This window comes from Carassius carassius, chromosome 7 (assembly GCF_963082965.1).
Source record: "Carassius carassius chromosome 7, fCarCar2.1, whole genome shotgun sequence".
Classification (NCBI taxonomy): domain Eukaryota; kingdom Metazoa; phylum Chordata; class Actinopteri; order Cypriniformes; family Cyprinidae; genus Carassius; species Carassius carassius.
The window spans coordinates 30,602,145-30,620,165 of NC_081761.1; the positions used below are offsets into that span (position 1 = coordinate 30,602,145).

Below are 18,021 nucleotides of genomic sequence, written 5' to 3' on the forward strand. Positions count from 1 at the left end.
CTTACCCAAATTAAACAAGGCACTTTTTTTTCCTGTCAAAACAAGAACTTGCTCCGCTAATTAATGTTGTTACGTTTAGTGACCGCTAGGGGCAGGTGGTGCTGTTTTACTAATAATATTGTCTAAACATCAATACAAATTCAGGAACAGTAATAATATATATAATAAAAATTGTATATATTATAGAATACATCAAAATAAATACATTAAAAACATTGATAGAGACTTTTCACAAGACTGCAATGACTCCTATCTACGGTCATCAGCAATACTTTATAAGACCACTTTTGTATCAAAGTCCCTTTGAAGGAGTCATGTTATGCCCCTATTTACAATATGTAATATAAGTCTGGTGTCCCCAGAATGTGTCTGTGACGTTTCAGCTCAAGAAAATACCCCACAAATCATTTATTATATCATTTTGAAAATGGATATTTCGAGTGGAAGCAGAAACACCCTGCTTTTCGGGCCTGTTTCTTTAAATGCAAATGAGCTGCGGTTCCCCGCCCCCTTTTCGAAAAGAGAGCTGCATCAATATACAGCTTGGACCTGCTGAAAAACATCCGATTTGGTTCTGATTGGTTCTGGTTATACTAAACTAAGTTTTTATTCACACACAAGTTTACGTTAAAAACACACGAGTTACAAAAACAGTCGGTTATGTCTGTGAAGGTAAACAGCTGGGAAATAAATCGCATGTTTATTTTAGATGTGTTTGGCAGCAGCAAAATACATTAAATAAATCAATAACTCCACTGCTCTGTTGTTGTCTTCTCTGAGGATGGAAAAAATTAAGCTGAATTCTCGTTTTTTTTTGGGGGGGGGGGGGGCGAAAAAGCAGCCGATTTCTCGTTTTCCTACTTTAAATATTAAATCAAAAAACGAATGAACGAAATATAAAGTTTCTTTCAAAAAAAATGTCATTGGCCGCTAGAGGGCAGTGAAGGCGCTGTGTTTCCCTCAGTCGCCGCTAGAGGGCAGTGAGTCGCGGTGCTCGATGGTGCTGCTGAAGTTTTCAAGATGTCGTCGCTGGAGCAGAGGCTCTCCCGAATCGAGCAGAAACTCAAGCAGGAAAATAAAGAAGCCCTCAAACGAATCGACCTGAGCATCGACATGAGCCCGCAGCGGACGCGTCCGAGGCCAAGTGAGTGTGTGAGAGAGCGAACGAGTGATTTGTCGTAATGACGGAGGGATGAAACACACACTCTATATGATATAAACAAACAAACCGATCAAATCCTGACACTTCACTCACACTGACTCTCGTGGTTCTTTGTTAAAGGTCTGGGGTTTTGTTTATCGGGGTTTGTGCCCCAGATTGTTCACTAGAGATGTGTTCTTTAAAGTAAATAAATAAATAATAAAAAGATCTGTCAGTCGGCTCACTAGTGTTAGCCTGGCGGCTAGTTAGCAGTGTTTAGCAGGCCCTGATAATCACATATTATTAGTATGTGTCTGATTCTCACATCTCTCTGTGTGTCTGTACGTTTTTCCACTTCTGTTCTCACACAGTGTCAGTCTTCGTGTGGGAATGTTTTCATTAAGAAGGCTGTTGGTGTTTATTTTTTGTAAAAATCATAAGTCATGACAGACTTGTATTGTTGTGAATTGCTGGTTTGGTTTTCTCTGAGACTGTCAGTAGTGTGTATTTAGAGAAAATGAATGATTCTTTTTCTTATCCTTTATAATTTAATGTCTTAAGCTTTTTGTCCCTTAAGAAGACTGTCTTGACATCATGGCCACGTTGTAGTGACCGTGATGAAGGGGTCATTGTCATTGAAAGTATTTTAGCATTAATTGTATAGGGATATGGCGGTATCAAATTTTCCTGTTGCAGTTAATTGATAATGCTTTTATCACGGTATACGGTATTATCACGGTATTGGATTTTAAAAAAATAATACATGGTCATAATACAGTATAACAGGTTAACATTTTTTCTTATAACAAAAATAACTAAACATTTAAAACAATAAAGAAATACAGAAAAATATATAAAAGTTAAATGTTTTACACATTAAAGTGCAAAAGAACTATAAAGACCAATAGGTATCACTTTACAATAAGACCTCATTAGTTAACCTTAGTTAATGCATTAACATTCAAGGCAAGGCAAGTTTATTTATATAGCACATTTCGTACACAATGGTAATTCAAAAAGAAAGTAAAAAAAAAAGTCATGAAGAAAAATAATCACAAAAATAAAACAAGCAATTTAAGAACTTGAAAATGAAAATGATTTAAAATTTAAAATGAATTTAAGACTATTTAATGATTTTACATAAAATACAGTGCAATACATAAAATATAGTGTAAACAGTTCGGACATCGCATTGTGCTCATTCAATAAATGCACAGCTAAACAATGAGCAATAGCTACATTTACTATAGAAGTTATTAATATTTAAAAAATACAAGTCTTAGTTCATGTTAGCTCATTAAATAACACAGTTGCAACTTTCAATTTTAACAATGTGTTATTAAATATTGGAATACCTAAGATTAATGAATGTTCAGAATAATTTTTTCATTGGCAGTTTATGTTAACTAATGAAGCCATAATGTAAAGTGTGAATGAACAATAAATGATCAAAACACTTTCAAACAATATCTAGGGCATTTGTAGTCCAGATAAAAAAAAAAAAATGAATGTTTGAAGATAAATAGCATTTTAAGTAATTGTAATAAACACCATAGGGAAAACACAAATCTGAATGGTTATTAAAATTTTTTAAAATATGGTTTGGACAGTAACAGCTGCTTTATTTACTGTGTTTACGGGGTAAGGGCTGCATTTTAGCGCCATCTGCTGTCAGAGAGTGAATTTGCTTTCTTTCAGCGCGTCTCTCACATGTTCCTCCATGTGCTTCTCATGCGTGCTTGTTTACATCAGAGCGCATGCCTCTTTCAAGCAGCATACAGTGGTGTTGTGCATTTTAAGCAGCTGATGGGAATTCTATTCTTAAAGTGCATTCCAAATTCTGAATAATTTGAAATGTATATTTATTCACGGTATTTAGAAGTGCCCACGATAACAATATCGTGCATATTAATCACCGCAATATATCGCATTACCGAATACTGGCACAAGTCTATATGTAGTAGATAGGGGTTGCATGAGTGAAGTGTAAGGTCTGTTCTCAAACCTCCTCCACACACTAACCGTGTGTTTGAAGTGATGTGCTGATGTCCCAGTGCATTACGTTCCTGGATGCTCAGAGTTTGTGTCAGTTTCTGTCTAGTGTTGGCTCTTTTTTACCCTGATCAAAAACACTTTCAGATTGTCAGTATTTTCCTCTTTTATTTGAGCATTTGGATTTTGTTACATGCTTGTGGACTGTGATTGAAACCAGTAGACAACATGTGCAAGCTGATTACTTATCCATTATTCACATTGGACATGGTAAATGAGCAGGAAATAATAAATAAATAAATAAATATATCTAATAACACGAAACATCATTTTATTACTATTTCATCAGTGAAAAGTGTAAGATCTGAGAATTAAACTGTTATTGCTGAATGTGTTTAGATTAGAAGACATTAGAAGTTAGTTTTTAAAAGATTTTTCGATCCAGAATGAAAATTGTTATTCGTTTACTAACCCTAATGTTGTTTCAAGAAGACACGTGTTCATCTTCAGAACAAAAATGAAGATTTTTTTTTAACAAAATCTGAAAAATCTCTATCACTCCATTGAAAGGCTCTGACGCCTTCAGATGTTCACAAAGGGATGAAAAAATTCATCTCAAATTAATATTCCTCAATCTCAGTTGAGTAGTTTAATCCAAACCTTCCGAAGAGACTCAATCTTTTATATGATAAACATTTAATTTATGCATTTACTCACATACGTAACTTTTTAGGATGAACTAGATTGTGTGAGATTGGCTTTTATTTGATCTGAGAATTAGTTTTAGCCTTATTGTTGTGTATGCGAGTTTTTGAGTGTATCTGTGTTCGACTTTAATTTTTTATTATTTAGTAATTTATTTGACTAAATAATATGTCTTTTATTTTAGTTATTTAGTATTTATTTATTTAGTTGTTTCATGATCAATTTAAAAGTATAGTAACAATTCTGGCATAATTCACACACCCTCACGCTGTTCCAAAACTATGTGACTTGGTTTCTCCTGCGGAAAAGCAAAATATTGTTTAAATGTCATTATCATCAAATCCCAGAATATATATATATATTACAAATATATTTTTGGGTGAGCTTTCCCTTTAACTGATCATAGTTTCAGCTTCTAAAAATGTAGTGGTTTCTCATGTATAACAAATATTATTGTATTTAAGTATTCAGCTGAATGAACAGATTTTTTCTGTATCATATTCTGTCCTTAGCTGGACGCGTGTTTATTTTTGTAGATGGTGTCAGTATTATTCAGGCTAGGTGGAGTGTGATCGTGCTGAAGGTGAATCAAAACGTTTGAAGAGACGGACGCAGTGATTTCTGGAGGTGTGTGTGGGCTTTTAGTAATGAGTGTGTGTGTATTTTCTCTCCTCTGTATCTAGTCATCGTGATCCAGCTCAGTCCAGCTCCAGCCCCCTCTCAGCGCGCAGGTACCACCATCATCATCATCATCATCATCATCATCATCATCACGCTACATCACCCTCTCTCTGTTTCTCTCTCTCTCTGTTTCTCACTCTCTCTCTCTGTGTCTCTCTCTCTCTCTCTGTTTCTCACTCTCTCTCTCTGTGTCTCTCTCTCTCTCTCTGTTGCTCACTCTCTCTCTCTGTGTCTCTCTCTCTCTGTCTCTCTCTATTTACATGCACTACATCACCCTCTGCATTAGGGCTGAACGATTATGGCCTAAAATCTTGATCAATCTTAATCAAACCTTGATTAATTTAACATTTTACCTCGATTACGATTAATGAACGATTATTTTGTTTCGGTTTTGTTTTTTAGCCCTCATAGTTGACTGACAAGGTTTGTACTGTAAATATGATTGACTATTAAAGGTGAGATATTTTTTTCCTATTGAAAGAGCGATCTGACATCATAGCTCACTATGTTCGTAGCATTTCTTACAGATTATTGCTCAGTGTAAGAGATAAATAAAGATAAATTAGCACAGTACCAGTATGAGAGATTGCGTGTGTGAATTAGTCATACCTTCTCTATATTATTGTGAAGCTGTGGGTTGTAAATAGCCTAGTTCCTTCAAAAGTAGAAAAATATGCTATAATATGTTTTGAGATTCTAAGCTACTTTAGTGATAAATCACAGGACAGCGCTGACAACTACTTTCTGTGTTCCTCTGTGCGCGATCTTCTGTTTATATGAGTGTTCGTGCCACAATGCAGCTGCGCGAACTAGGGCTGTCAAAATGGCTGAAAAACTAAATTTGAATTTGCAATTAAATATTATCAAAAATCTAATTATATTCAAATTTAAAATGCATAATTTTAGTTAGGGTCAAGAAAAGCTTTTGGCTTCTCCTCTGAGGCCACAAGAGTGTGCAGTGGGCAAAATATTACTAATGCACGTTTATTCAAAGCATAAGAAAATATGACTGGAAAAAAAAAGTGCATAATATTTAAAATAATGTTTATAAACCAATTACAATTAAGTAGCTTAAATAACTATAAACAAAAGCATCATATGTGCATGCATAGTTTAATACAAACTGGTGGAAGCCAATCACACAGAGTACATTTTTTCATTTAAACACAAGATGCAGTAGGATGGGGGAAAACCCAACATAAAGTCTCGAGATATGTTTTTGAAGAAAACTAATGTTTTTCTAAACATGCGGCTCTGTTGTGCTAGACGCGAGTGCAACGGTGATAGATGATGTCCCTCTAGAAAATGCATGAAATATGCGTTCTGTGTGAATGGCTTGGTTTCAGTTTTGACCTAAACAAGATCTTCTCCACATTCTTTTTTTCCGCAATATTTTGAATGGGCATCGCAGCAGCACTGCATCTAGTTGCTTCAACTGTATAGGTTAACAAAAACATAATTCAATGACACTTATATTGTCATCGCATCTCGTGCGCCACTGATAAAGGCCAAAGTATAATTTGACCGTCCACATCCGCGCACCGTCCGCATGATGTAATTTTCGTCATCAAGAGGGATCGCGGACAGCCTCGCATCCGTCCACGCGGTCTCAAAAAGTGCCTGCACGCGGACGGGGTGCACGGCTGTCAACAGCGCATGCACGAGGTTAAAGATGAGACAGAAATGGTACTGCTCGTCGAGCTCATCCGCCTTCATCCGAAATAACCGACATGGGAAAATTACCTCGGTTAAAGGTTCTGAATTTCGGTTTCGATTACTTTGATTACTTCGGTTAATCGTCCAGCCCTACTCTGCAAACAGAGGTTTGCTCTCTTGTCTTTCTCAGTCATTCTTTATTTTTAAAATTCAACCACCTCTCATTCTTCTTCTCTTTCTCTCTTTTTCAAAAAGTCGACATGAAATTACATTTGTTTCCCTTTTTACTTTCACAATATGGAATGAAACTGTGTGTTTAAGGGGGTTTGTATTTATCAGTAATTGACTGGATGTGGCAAGCAGTTTTTATATGACAGGCTGCTATGTATGTGTTTGGATATGGTATGGAGATTAAATATAAAAATATATAATAGTTAATACTAATGTTGCGCTGTGGTATCAAAGTAAAATGCTGTATCCTAATTTTGTATCTTAATTGTTTTCATAAGAAGTTTATGTTCACCAAGGCTGCATTTATTTGATCAAAAATACAGTAAAAGTCATTTTATTAGGCCTACAGTTTAAAATGATTGTTTTCTGTAAACACCTTTCTGTTTTTACTGTATTTAAGTGTAATTTATTCCTGTGATTGCAAAGCTGAATTTTATTCAGTCATTATCATTCTTCACTGTCACATGATCTTTCAGAAATCATTTTAATATGCTTACTTGCTGCTCAAGAAATAGTTATTATTATTACCAATGTTTAAAACTTGTGCTGTTTAATATGGATTATAAATACATTATAAAAATGATAAAAATGCACCTTTTGTATCATTAAAAATGTATTCACTGTAACTTTTGATCAATATAAAGCATCCTTGGTGAATAATAGAGTTAATTTCTTTCTGATAAATAGCCAAACTTAAGCATATTAACTTTGAATATGAAATAACTCTGAATGATTGAATCTGTTGACAGCCATATTAGCCTCCAAGGCTGTTATAAGGTTATTATAAGCTAGGGGTGTAACGGTATGCAAAAATCACGGTTCGGTACGTAACTCGGTTTTAAAGTCACGGTTCGGTTCATTTTCGGTACAGTAAGGGAAAGAAATGCAAACATTAAACTGCAGGTTGTTTATTACTATAAACTTTTTTTAACAATTTGTTTACACTTTTTTTTTTAAGTACTTTTTAATAATATATATATAAAATAAAAAAAGAATAAGAAATAAGTAATAATAAAAATAATACTGCTGCAAAGTTCTCTACTAAATAAAATACTCTGTCTCAAACCAATATCATATAATGAAAAATATAAATAAATGACTATGATTACAGTGCAGCATTACCAATCACCGCTTGTAGGCCTGCTCATAATTAAAAAAAATCGTTTATTGCGTTGGGCCAATCGGAATTAAGAGCAAAGGTCTGCGCCGCGTCAGGCACGATTCTGGTGTGTATAGACACAGAAAACGCAAAGCAGCCGTCACACAACTGACACGCAGCAGAAACGCCACGCTCACGCCACGCAGCCAGTGTGTCACCGATTGTGCTGAACGCGGAGACTTCCGCCACTTAATATGTTCGTTTGGAAACACGAAAATGTACTTATGTTCCGCATACAAAATATTGCATTTGGTACACACGTGCACCGTACCGAAAGCCCTGTACCGAAACGGTCCAGTACGAATACACATACTGTTACACCCCTATCATAAGCCGAACATTTGGCACCGATCCAACCTTAAATCCAAAAATAAATCCTGAAAAGTGGATTAAGAAAGTAAATGGATTCAGTTTTTATTTCATGCTGGTTTAATTTCATACAGCTTTCTGTCATTAATCTCACTTAACGTGAACATTTTCATAATTTCATTAAATGCATGATGTTTGTTTAGGGAACACAACCATTCTCCATCCTTCATCTTACTTGCTTGTTCACTTTGTCAATATTAAAATATCCCTTTTTTCATTAATTCTCTTTTCCACCTCAACATGAAGAGGGAGCAGCAAGCGTGTGCTTGTGTCGTGATAGTGTGTGGAGGATGAAGTGTTTTGTTGGAAGATCAGACATTGTGCATGTTGTGGCTATAACTGCACGGCCCGACTGTGAGCGAACACATCCACACACAAACACAAGGTTATGGCGGGACTTGACAGTGTGTTCTGTGTTCAACTGTAACTTGGGTTTGAGCTTGTCTGACGTCTCCTGTCTCTCAGCTCTCTTTCCGTTCTTTCTGGAAGAGACTGCTTCGGCTCTGTTTTCTGCACAGAAGTGGATTACGGCCATGTAGGCTGTTTGTGTGTTCAGCAGGTGTTTCTGCACCAAACTGCTTGACCTCAATGACTAACCCAAGCTAACTGATTCTCTCCCATTAACAGGTTTTCCTGAGGAGAAAACAGAAGTTAGACTGTTATCCGTTTCTCCTGAAAAAGAGCAGTGTTGTTTCTATGCTCAAACAACATATAGAAAGTCTGTCAAATGTTTAGTTTTGCACGGTTTGATGAGTGAATGTCAAATGTCACCCTGTGGTGACTTCTGCTTGTCCCGGTGCATGCTGGGAATGCTAACACTAACTCCAATTGCTGGTTTTCACTGTTTGGCAGCCCCTGTCATTTCTGTCTGTGTGTGTGTGTGTGTGTGTGTCTTATCTTTGCATGACTTGGACTTTTATTACGGTTTTTATTTGACTGATTCCTCAGGTAAAATGGGTTTCTTTGAAACTTTAGACAGCAAGTAAACATTCGCACAAAATGAGCTCCACAACTCACTGCTATAATGAAGTGAATTTCACAAAAACTGTTAAGTAATGTCTAGGTTATATTTCAAGAGATTACTAGTAATACTTTTAGTTAGCATTATTATTACTTTTTTATTATTATTATTATAACATAAATCTGTGTTATAGGAGATGATATAAATATATTACAACAACAACTAATAATGATAATGATTGTTGGTTTTAATTATTATCATAAACTATTTTATTGTTTTCTTTTATTAATAATAATAATAATATTTTAGATAAATAATTGATTTTATTTTTGTTATTGTATGGAATAAAAGTAAAAACAATAATTGTTTTAAAAAACAAATCTTTTTGTATTTTTTTATATTATACTTTTATCAGTAAGGAAAATGAAAAAAGAGATTTAGGATAATGTTTCATTGTGGCACTTTTTTATTACACGTTACCCACAATTCTGAGTAGCCTACTGTAGTATGAGGGGAAAAATAGATCTCATATTGAATCCGGATCAGCTGTCATATTCTAGACCTTCATATCTGTGGATCTTAATTTAGGGTCCTTGAACATTCATTAACATTTGTCTCAGTAATGAGTATGCATTGATGATCACTGGCTTCCTTTCTCTGAGTCTGACTTCTTCCTACCTTCTTGTCTTTCTTTACAGCTCTACAGTTACCATTGGCCAATGATGGAGGAAGTCGCTCGTCTTCCTCAGAAAGCTCTCCTCAACACCCCTCGTACCCTAGCAGACCCCGACAAATGCTTACACTTCCCACCCCACCCTACAGCCTACAGAAGAGCCTGGAGAAGTACGTCACACTCACAGCATAGTGTAGTTTGCAGAGTTTCCATTATATATAACAGTCTTGGTGTGTTAATCGGTTTATTCTCTATATTCAGTGCTGAAATTGATCAGAAGCTGCAGGAAATCATGAAACAAACAGGTTATCTGAAGATTGAGGGACAGGTGAGTCCTCAGTCAGAGGTTCAGTTTTACTAAACAGGACAAATTAGTACCAGAGCACAATTCCAGAACCGTGCCAAAGGGATTTTTCTGCGGGTGATTTACTAACAATATATAAATCAAAGAACACAGATGCAACGTCTCATTTAACATATCGGCCAATGCAATGTACCAAGGGCAGCGCATATTAGCGTAATCATGAATAAAGAAACAAAAAAGCCACAATACGCCAAAAAGCCAAAAAATATAGGTTTGCTTAATGTTTTGATAGAGCTGGTATTGCATGACTTCTAGTTGAGGGTTCAAATTAGTCTTTTACTTCCTGAAGCAAATTAAAAATAACACGGGTTGGCAAACGATATGTTCAGATAATATGTTCTTCTGGCATTCAAAGTAAAACAAATTTTGTGGGAAATATCCTCTCCCTGCTACCATACGCTCTCTGATCTCTGAGATGCCTCTAACTGCATCTCTATCTCTAAAATACAGCCATTTCAAGTGCAAAATATTTGAAGACATGCTATTTTTGGGACGTTAAATAATGACACAAATGCCAGTAATTTGATGAGCGTGAATGTTTGTAAAATGCGTTGCACGATTAATTTGAATACTCTCCTCCCATCACTTTTGAGTCTGAAAGGGGAGCTCTTAAAAAATTTATATTCAGTAAGGTCAGATGCAAAAAAAACTGTGTCCACGACTTTTCAGCATTAATTCGTTACTGCGCATCTTTAGTAAAACCTGACAGTACCAATTTAACGCCAAAAGACGGTTTGCGCTGGCGCAAGCTGTTAGTAAAACTGTCCCATATTCTTTAGGTATTGAATGTGGTAAAAGAATCTGAGCTCTTCTGTGTGTGTGTGTGTTTTTGTGTATTCTTCAGCGTTACCCTGCAGAGGTGACAGACCTGATCAGTGAGGGGGAGATCGGCAGTGGCACCTGTGGACAGGTGTTTAAAGTTCGCTTTAAGACGACTTGCCATGTCATCGCAGTCAAGGTCGGTTCAGCTCCTGGTTTCTCTGCTCAGTCTGTTTTCTCTGACAATATTTCGTTATTTCTTTTTTTTTTTTTTGATAGGACCAGGGTTTTAAAAACCTTTGATCAGCAACCCCTAAATATGATGAATATCATGCAAGAGACCCCATTCCTAAATTATAAAATCAACCGTATATTTTAATACTCAGATTTAAAGGGATAGTTCACCCAAAACATGAAATCATTTTCTCCCTCATGTCATTCCAAACCTGTATGACAAAAATTCTTCTGTGGAACAAAGACAAATATATTTTTAAGGATGTTGGTTACCAAACAGTTTTGTGTCCTATTGACTTTAAAAAAAAATAATATACTAAAATTCTTCAGATTATCTTGGTTTGTTTCACAGAATAAAGTAAATTTTAAACCCCTTTAAATAGTAGGTTTGATATCAAATGTTAAAATAAGTGCCATGGTCATTGTACTAAAGCAAATTTTATTTCAAATTTATAGCATCAAATGTTTGGATTAAGGCGTTTGTGTATCCATGTATTTGTCGTCTTGAACTTTCCTTGTAATTACCAAGTCATTTAAACAGCAGTTAAGGCAGTGGTAATTACTGTTTACTAATTACATCACTGCTGTTGTATTTTGTTGTTCTAGTAGCGTTTATGTGAGCGTGTTTCCTTTGTATGTTTGTTCCTACAGCAAATGAGGAGGACGGGTAATAAAGATGAGAATAAGAGAATCCTCATGGATCTGGATGTTGTGTTGAAGAGTCATGACTGTCCGTACATCATTCAGTGCTATGGAGCAATAGTCACCAATGTGAGTAACACACTCATGATCTTCATTTACATGTAAATTTAGTCATTTTGCTGATGCTTTTATCCAAAGCGACTTATAGTTGGGCACTACATAAAGCGACTCTTCTTAAAGATGCAAACAGACATAGGAAGTGCTCGTATTACCAAGTTTCAGGCATTTGTTCAAATATGTACAAGCTAGAAAAGGAAGGAATAAATAATAATTTAGGAAGAAATCAAGTAGCGTTGAAACAGATGAGTTTCCAGCTGTCGCTTCAAAATTGTCAGGGATTCAGCATTCCGCATAGGGGTGGGAAGATCATTCCACCAGCCAAGAATGGTAAACAAGAATGTTCTGGGAAGTGATTTTAAGCCTCTCTGTGATGCTACCACGAGACGTCGCTCACTAGCAGATCTCAGACTTTTGGAGGGGATGTAAATTCGTAGTAATGAGTGGAAGTAGGCAGGTCCTGTGGCTGTTCGATATCCAAGCATCAATGTCTTGATCAAGCCGCAATTGGTTGCCAGTGCAAGGAGATAAAGAGAGGTCTAACATGGGCTCTTTTGGGATTGTTGAAGACCAGTCGTGCCACTGCATTCTGAATCATTTGTAGAGGTTTGATTGTGCTTGATGGAAGTCTAGCCAGAAGAGCATTGCAGTAGTGCAGCCTAGAAATGACAAGGGCCTGGACAAGATGTTGTGCAGCATGCTCTGTTGGAAAAGGCCTGATCTTTCTTATGTTGTACAATGCAGACCTGTAAGATCAAGCAGTCTTTGCAATGTGGTCTTTAAAGGTCAGCTGGTCATCAAAGATTACACCAAAATTTCTGACAGAAGTTGATGGGGTAATTGTAGAAGAACCTAGCTGGATGGTGAAATCATGCTGTAGAGTTGGAGTGGCAGGGAAAACAACAAGCTCAGTCTTGCTGTAGGTGATGTTTTTTCATCCATGCCAAGATGTCCGTCAGGCAGCCTGAGATCCATGCAGCTACCGTTGGATCAGCTGGTTGAAATGAGAGATAGAGCTGTGTGTCATCAGCATAGCAATGGTAGGAGTAGCCATGTGCCTATATGATGGGACCCAGTGATGTAGTATATATGGAGAAGTGGAGGGGTCCAAGAACCGATCCCTGAGGAACTCCAGTGACCAGTTGATGTGCTTTGGATTCCTCCCCTCCACCGCCACTCTGAAAGACCTACCAGTGAATAATTAGATTCAAAACGTACTGTGTCTTCTTTATTTCTTTATTCTTTATTTACGACTACTCTAATTTGGACTGTGTTTGGTATATTGCATTGTTTGAAATGTAAATGAGATGTTGCGTCTGTGTTCTTTAATTTGTGCATTGTTAGCAAATTATCCACATAAATCTCCCCTCCCATGTGTGCTGTTTTGATATTGCGCTCTCACGCTAATTTGCCCTGTTTGGTCAAACTGGCCCTCAAAGTACAAAAATAAAAATGAAAACTGCTTGCAAAAAATTTATAGATTGGAACTTTTGAACTTGAATTGAATACCACTGCTTTATGCTGAATGTATTGAATTACCTGAATTATTCAATGGTGTCTCTCTTCTTCTGTAGACTGATGTGTTTATCGCCATGGAACTAATGGGGACGTGTGCAGAGAAGCTGAAGAAGCGGATCCAGGGGCCTATACCAGAGGCCATTCTGGGAAAGATGACCGTGGCTGTAAGACTTCCTTAAAATTCACCTGATTCAGAATAGTATCTATTATTCGTTAGATATTGGTCTGTTTCCAAGTTCAACCTCTCAGATCTCTTTTTATCTTGCTCTTCTTCTTTTTTGTATGTAGATCGTAAAGGCTCTGCTTTATCTAAAAGAGAAACATGGTGTCATTCACCGAGACGTGAAGCCATCTAATATCTTGTTGGATGCCAAAGGGCAGATCAAACTGTGTGATTTTGGCATTAGCGGCCGACTGGTAGATTCTAAGGCCAAGACTCGCAGCGCTGGATGTGCTGCCTACATGGCGGTAAGCACATGGTCCCAGAGTTTGAGTTTCAGAGTCAAACAGTTTCAGGATTTTGAAAAATGTAAAATAAATAAATCTTACTAAGTGAAATATTATGCACCGTGCATATGTTTTTTTTTTTTTCTAGCCTGAGAGAATAGACCCTCCAGACCCCAGTAAGCCAGACTATGACATCAGAGCTGACGTCTGGAGTCTTGGCATTTCTCTGGTGAGTTCTTCCTACATTTTGTTGAACCACCACTTTTTTACTTGGATTACTTTGCTGACCAACAGTTGGATTTGTGTAGGTGGTGTTATAATTAAAAAGTGAAGTGAAGTGACATTCAGCCAAGTATGGTGACCCATACTCAGAATTTGTGCTCTGCATTTAACCCATCCGAAATGCACACACACAGAGCAGTGAACACACACACACACACTGTGAGCACACACCCGGAGCAGTGATCAATAATTAATGATCATTCTTAATTATGATCATTCTTATTAAATTTTTATCAAAAGTTTGAGATCACGAAAGAAATGAATACTTTTATCTAGCTAGGAATAAAAAAAAAATTCTGCTCTGCAATCAGTTATTTTAAATTGAAGTTATATTTTGCAATATTTCTGGTTTTCGTCTAATTTTGATTAAATAAATTCAGCCTTGATGAGCACAATATACTTATTTGAAATCTTTTTATTTTTTAAATCATACAGGCTCCAAACTTTTGAACGGTAGTTTAAATGTAAGTAAAGAGCTGTATTTTAAAATAAAATCTACTAGATGTGCGGTACACGTATTCGTAGCTTAGATTAGCTAATTTAGCTGTTTTACTGACATAAATGTCTTTTTATTGTTGTTAGCATAACTGTTTCAAATAAACATACATTTTATATTTTAAAATGTTTTTAAATATGCTATATATGAAAACTAATATATATAAAACCTTTAAAAATATAAAATGTATATTTTTTATGCCGGTGTACGTCAGCGAACATCCATTGTCACAGGAACATCCTAGCTAGTCCATTTGGAATTTGACCTGTGAATACGTGTATCATTACACCGCTACAATCTACTTCTGCAACTGTAAGTAATTATTCCTCCTCCCCTGTAGGTGGAGCTAGCCACGGGACAGTTTCCTTACAAGAACTGTAAGACAGACTTTGAGGTCCTCACCAAAGTTCTGCAGGAGGACCCGCCGGTCCTTCCTCTCAGCATGGGCTTTTCCCCTGACTTTCAGTCCTTCGTCAAAGACTGGTATACTCACATGAATTTACATAAACGTTAAATTTAAGCACCAGTATCGGTCTGTGTTTATATGTGAGTTCTCTGTCTCCACAGCCTCACAAAGGATCACAGAAAAAGGCCAAAATACCACAAGCTGCTTGTAAGTCTCGATCTACCATGCACCAAAAATTTAAATTCTGTCATTTAATTACTCACCTTCATGTCGTTCCAAACCTGTAAGGCCTGCATTCATCTTTAAAACACAAGATATTTTTTATAAAATCCGAGAGCTCTCTGAGCCTTCCATAGACAGCAAGGATCCTAAAGCAAGGTCCAGAAATATAGCAAGGACATCGTTAAAATAATCCATGTGACATCATGGGTTCAACGGTAATTTTACAAAGCTACGAGAATACTTTTTGTGTGCAAAGAAAACAAAGATAATAACTTTATTCAACAATTCGTCTATTCTGTGTCGCCATTTCGGAGAGTATCACATACACGAACAACTTATGCGGATACATTGTTTACGTTCTGATGAAAGCATAAACAATGTAAACTACATATCTGCGTACATGCGTTACCTTACATACTTTAGTACATTTCTGGACGTTGATCGTGAAGGGAACCTTGGGGTCTATGGGAGGCTCAGAGAGCTCTCGGAATTCATCAAAATTATCTTAAATTCTGTTCCAAAGATAAACAAAGGTCTTAGGGTTTGAACTATCCCTTTAACATCAAACATCTTGTATAGCCTGTTATGATCATTGCTCTATTGCTCTTTTTTTTCATAGGAACACAATTTTATCCGTCGTTACGAGGTGTCAGAAGTAGACGTGGCGGGCTGGTTTCAGACGGTGATGGAGCGCACAGAGTCTCCTCGCAGCAGCCAGTGCTTCAACCATCACCAGCTCCACTCTCTCTTCAGCAGGTAGCCAGGTGGAGAATGAGAGAAACGGAGAGATGGCGGGAGAGAAAGAATGAGGCGATTGTGAGAGGTTGATTTAGAGACACAGATGGACAGGTTTGAAATATAAATTATGTAAATGAGAAAGACAGGATGGAGTGAAAATGGACTGTTTGAGCGATGGCTGAAACAAAAGAGAGAATGTTCATTTGGGAGTTTGACTGATCGACAGACAATCCTGGGCAGGTTTGATGTAAATCTGAAATATTTTTGTCCTTCTCATCCACCCATCGAACAGGATGGACCATTACAGGTTGCAGTCTAACACGGTCACTGTGACACACGCGCACACACAGTAACACACTGTTTCACCAAATCACTGACCGCCATATAAAGGTTAGCCGCAAGACTAAGCGTACAGTCCATTCACTTCAAAATCCAAATCCACATGTCATGAATTCCTCCGTAGCCCCTTACTCAGGGACCGAACAGAGTAGTCGAACAACACTGTGCAATGGTGTGTGAGTGTGTGTGTTATTCATTTATCAGTTCTAGCTCTTCACTTCCTTGTACGGTTTAATCCATTAGGCGAATCTAAGGAAATAGCAATTAGCAAGATAATAGCAGTGTGATATATCAAAAACTTTGTTTTATAGAAGCGTTCTTTTGCTAGCAAGCATCAGCAGATATTTCAGTAATTGTAACGTTAGTGATTCTTAGTCGTAGAGCTTCTAATCCTTGGTGTTTAGATTGTTATAACTAGTTTGGTCTGGAATTTCATGTATTGAAGTAGATATACTGGCTAAGAGAGAAGGTTGTATATTAAGATAAAACTAGTGGTTGACCGATAAGATGAAGTGTGTATCCCAATTTAATATGCAGAGACAACTATAAATGAAATGGGGAAATGTTCAGGAAAACCTGTGTGAAAATGTTGTTATTATGTCATCGGTATTAGTTTAGTTCCGTTACGCTAGTCAATCAGAAATTACACACATTGACCGATGACGGCCAATAGCGATAATCTCCAAATGGCCAAATAATTGAATTATGTATCGGTCTATCACTAAATAAAACACAAAAAAATTTGCACAGAATATGTAAAGTTGTACACAGTGCACACCTCAGGAAGACCAGTGTTAGAAATGGGTATTTTAACAAGATTTAGCTGTGTGTTTCAGTCTTCGAGTGCGAGGAAGACACCAGTCAAGTCACCAAAAGCATAGATGAGAGATGTTGTCATAGTCACTCAGAGTGGTGTTGAGAGACAAGCGGGGAGTTGGAGTTTGTGCAGTGAGAGCGGAGCGTTTCCTCCACAAGAATAAAAAACAGCTCATTTTGTGAGTGGAACATTTCTGCTCTGATTCACCCGACTCATCTACCCAGACAACCGTTCATCACTTCGTTCTCTTCACTGTTCTCATTTTCCCATGAGCATTTGAGTTCCTGCAAACCAAAGTTTTGTTTTTGTTTTTTTAAACCGCTTTTTTTTTCTGTTGTTCTCAGAGGATTTCAGCTCCTGCTTGTTGGTCGTGCTGAAGATGTTCAGTGACTTTCACAACCAAAGCTGTAGAGTTTGAGATTCACTGCCTTAAAAAGCCAAATCACTGCTAGACTGAGTGAGAAACTGTGTGAGAAGTAAGAAAATATGACTAAACAAATCCACAAAGAGCGATTTAGATGGTAACTGTATGTTGACACAGGAAGTATGGTGTTGTATAAGGGACTGAAGAAAGAGCAATGAACGTAGCAGAGGAAAATAGGAGAAAAGAAGATAGAAAGTATTAAAGAAAGTCTCCAGTGAAGTCTTATAGATTTTTAGAGAGGTGTTGGTTGTTTTCTAGATCGCTAGCTGGACGTTGCATAAAAGCTTTCAATCGTTTTAAACCAATGTACCAATTTTTATTTTTTTTAGGGTTATGTTGTTTTTCATCTTACTGTTTTTCATTATCCTTGAAACTTTGTTTGTTATTACTATTATTATATTTATTTATTATCTTGCTGCTACTGTTTACTTTAGATGCTGCTGTCAATGATTATATTCCCCAAAGGAAAATCTTTTTTTCTTGTTCTTTTTTTTCTTTTTCTGAACCAAATGCATAAAACACTGCAATGTCTACACATTTACCAAATGCATTGATGTGATCCTTTAAAAGGAAAAGAGAAAGCAAGCAAGGTAATGAAGTAAATATATAGACCTATATCTATATTTATATCAGAATAGTTTGTTTTTG

At 36.7% G+C, this 18,021-nt stretch overlaps 1 protein-coding gene across 2 annotated transcripts; it reads left to right on the forward strand.

Moving 5' to 3' along the window:
• The first annotated feature begins 983 nt into the window (after positions 1-983).
• Positions 984-16,397, forward strand: LOC132143905 (dual specificity mitogen-activated protein kinase kinase 7-like). 2 transcript variants are annotated; one of them, XM_059554529.1, is made up of 12 exons: positions 984-1,144; positions 4,522-4,569; positions 9,594-9,738; positions 9,830-9,896; positions 10,777-10,890; positions 11,577-11,696; positions 13,259-13,366; positions 13,491-13,670; positions 13,798-13,878; positions 14,768-14,910; positions 14,995-15,040; positions 15,675-16,397. In XM_059554529.1, exons 1-12 carry the CDS (start codon positions 1,021-1,023, stop codon positions 15,813-15,815), a joined length of 1,317 nt encoding a protein of 438 aa, XP_059410512.1. In that variant the 5' UTR covers positions 984-1,020; the 3' UTR covers positions 15,816-16,397. The 2 variants fall into 2 exon arrangements, with proteins under 2 accessions (XP_059410512.1, XP_059410513.1); XM_059554530.1 differs by lacking the exon at positions 4,522-4,569.
• Positions 16,398-18,021: the final 1,624 nt, after the last annotated feature.

Excerpts from the sequence above, each read along its gene's own strand:
- LOC132143905 (XM_059554529.1), top strand. The coding sequence starts at position 1,021 with ATGTCGTCGCTGGAGCAGAGGCTCTCCCGAATCGAGCAGAAACTCAAG. Across the intron at positions 11,697-13,258 it reads ATGGAGCAATAGTCACCAAT|ACTGATGTGTTTATCGCCAT; the intron begins GTGAGTAACACA and ends CTTCTTCTGTAG. Across the intron at positions 13,879-14,767 it reads GGAGTCTTGGCATTTCTCTG|GTGGAGCTAGCCACGGGACA; the intron begins GTGAGTTCTTCC and ends CCTCCCCTGTAG.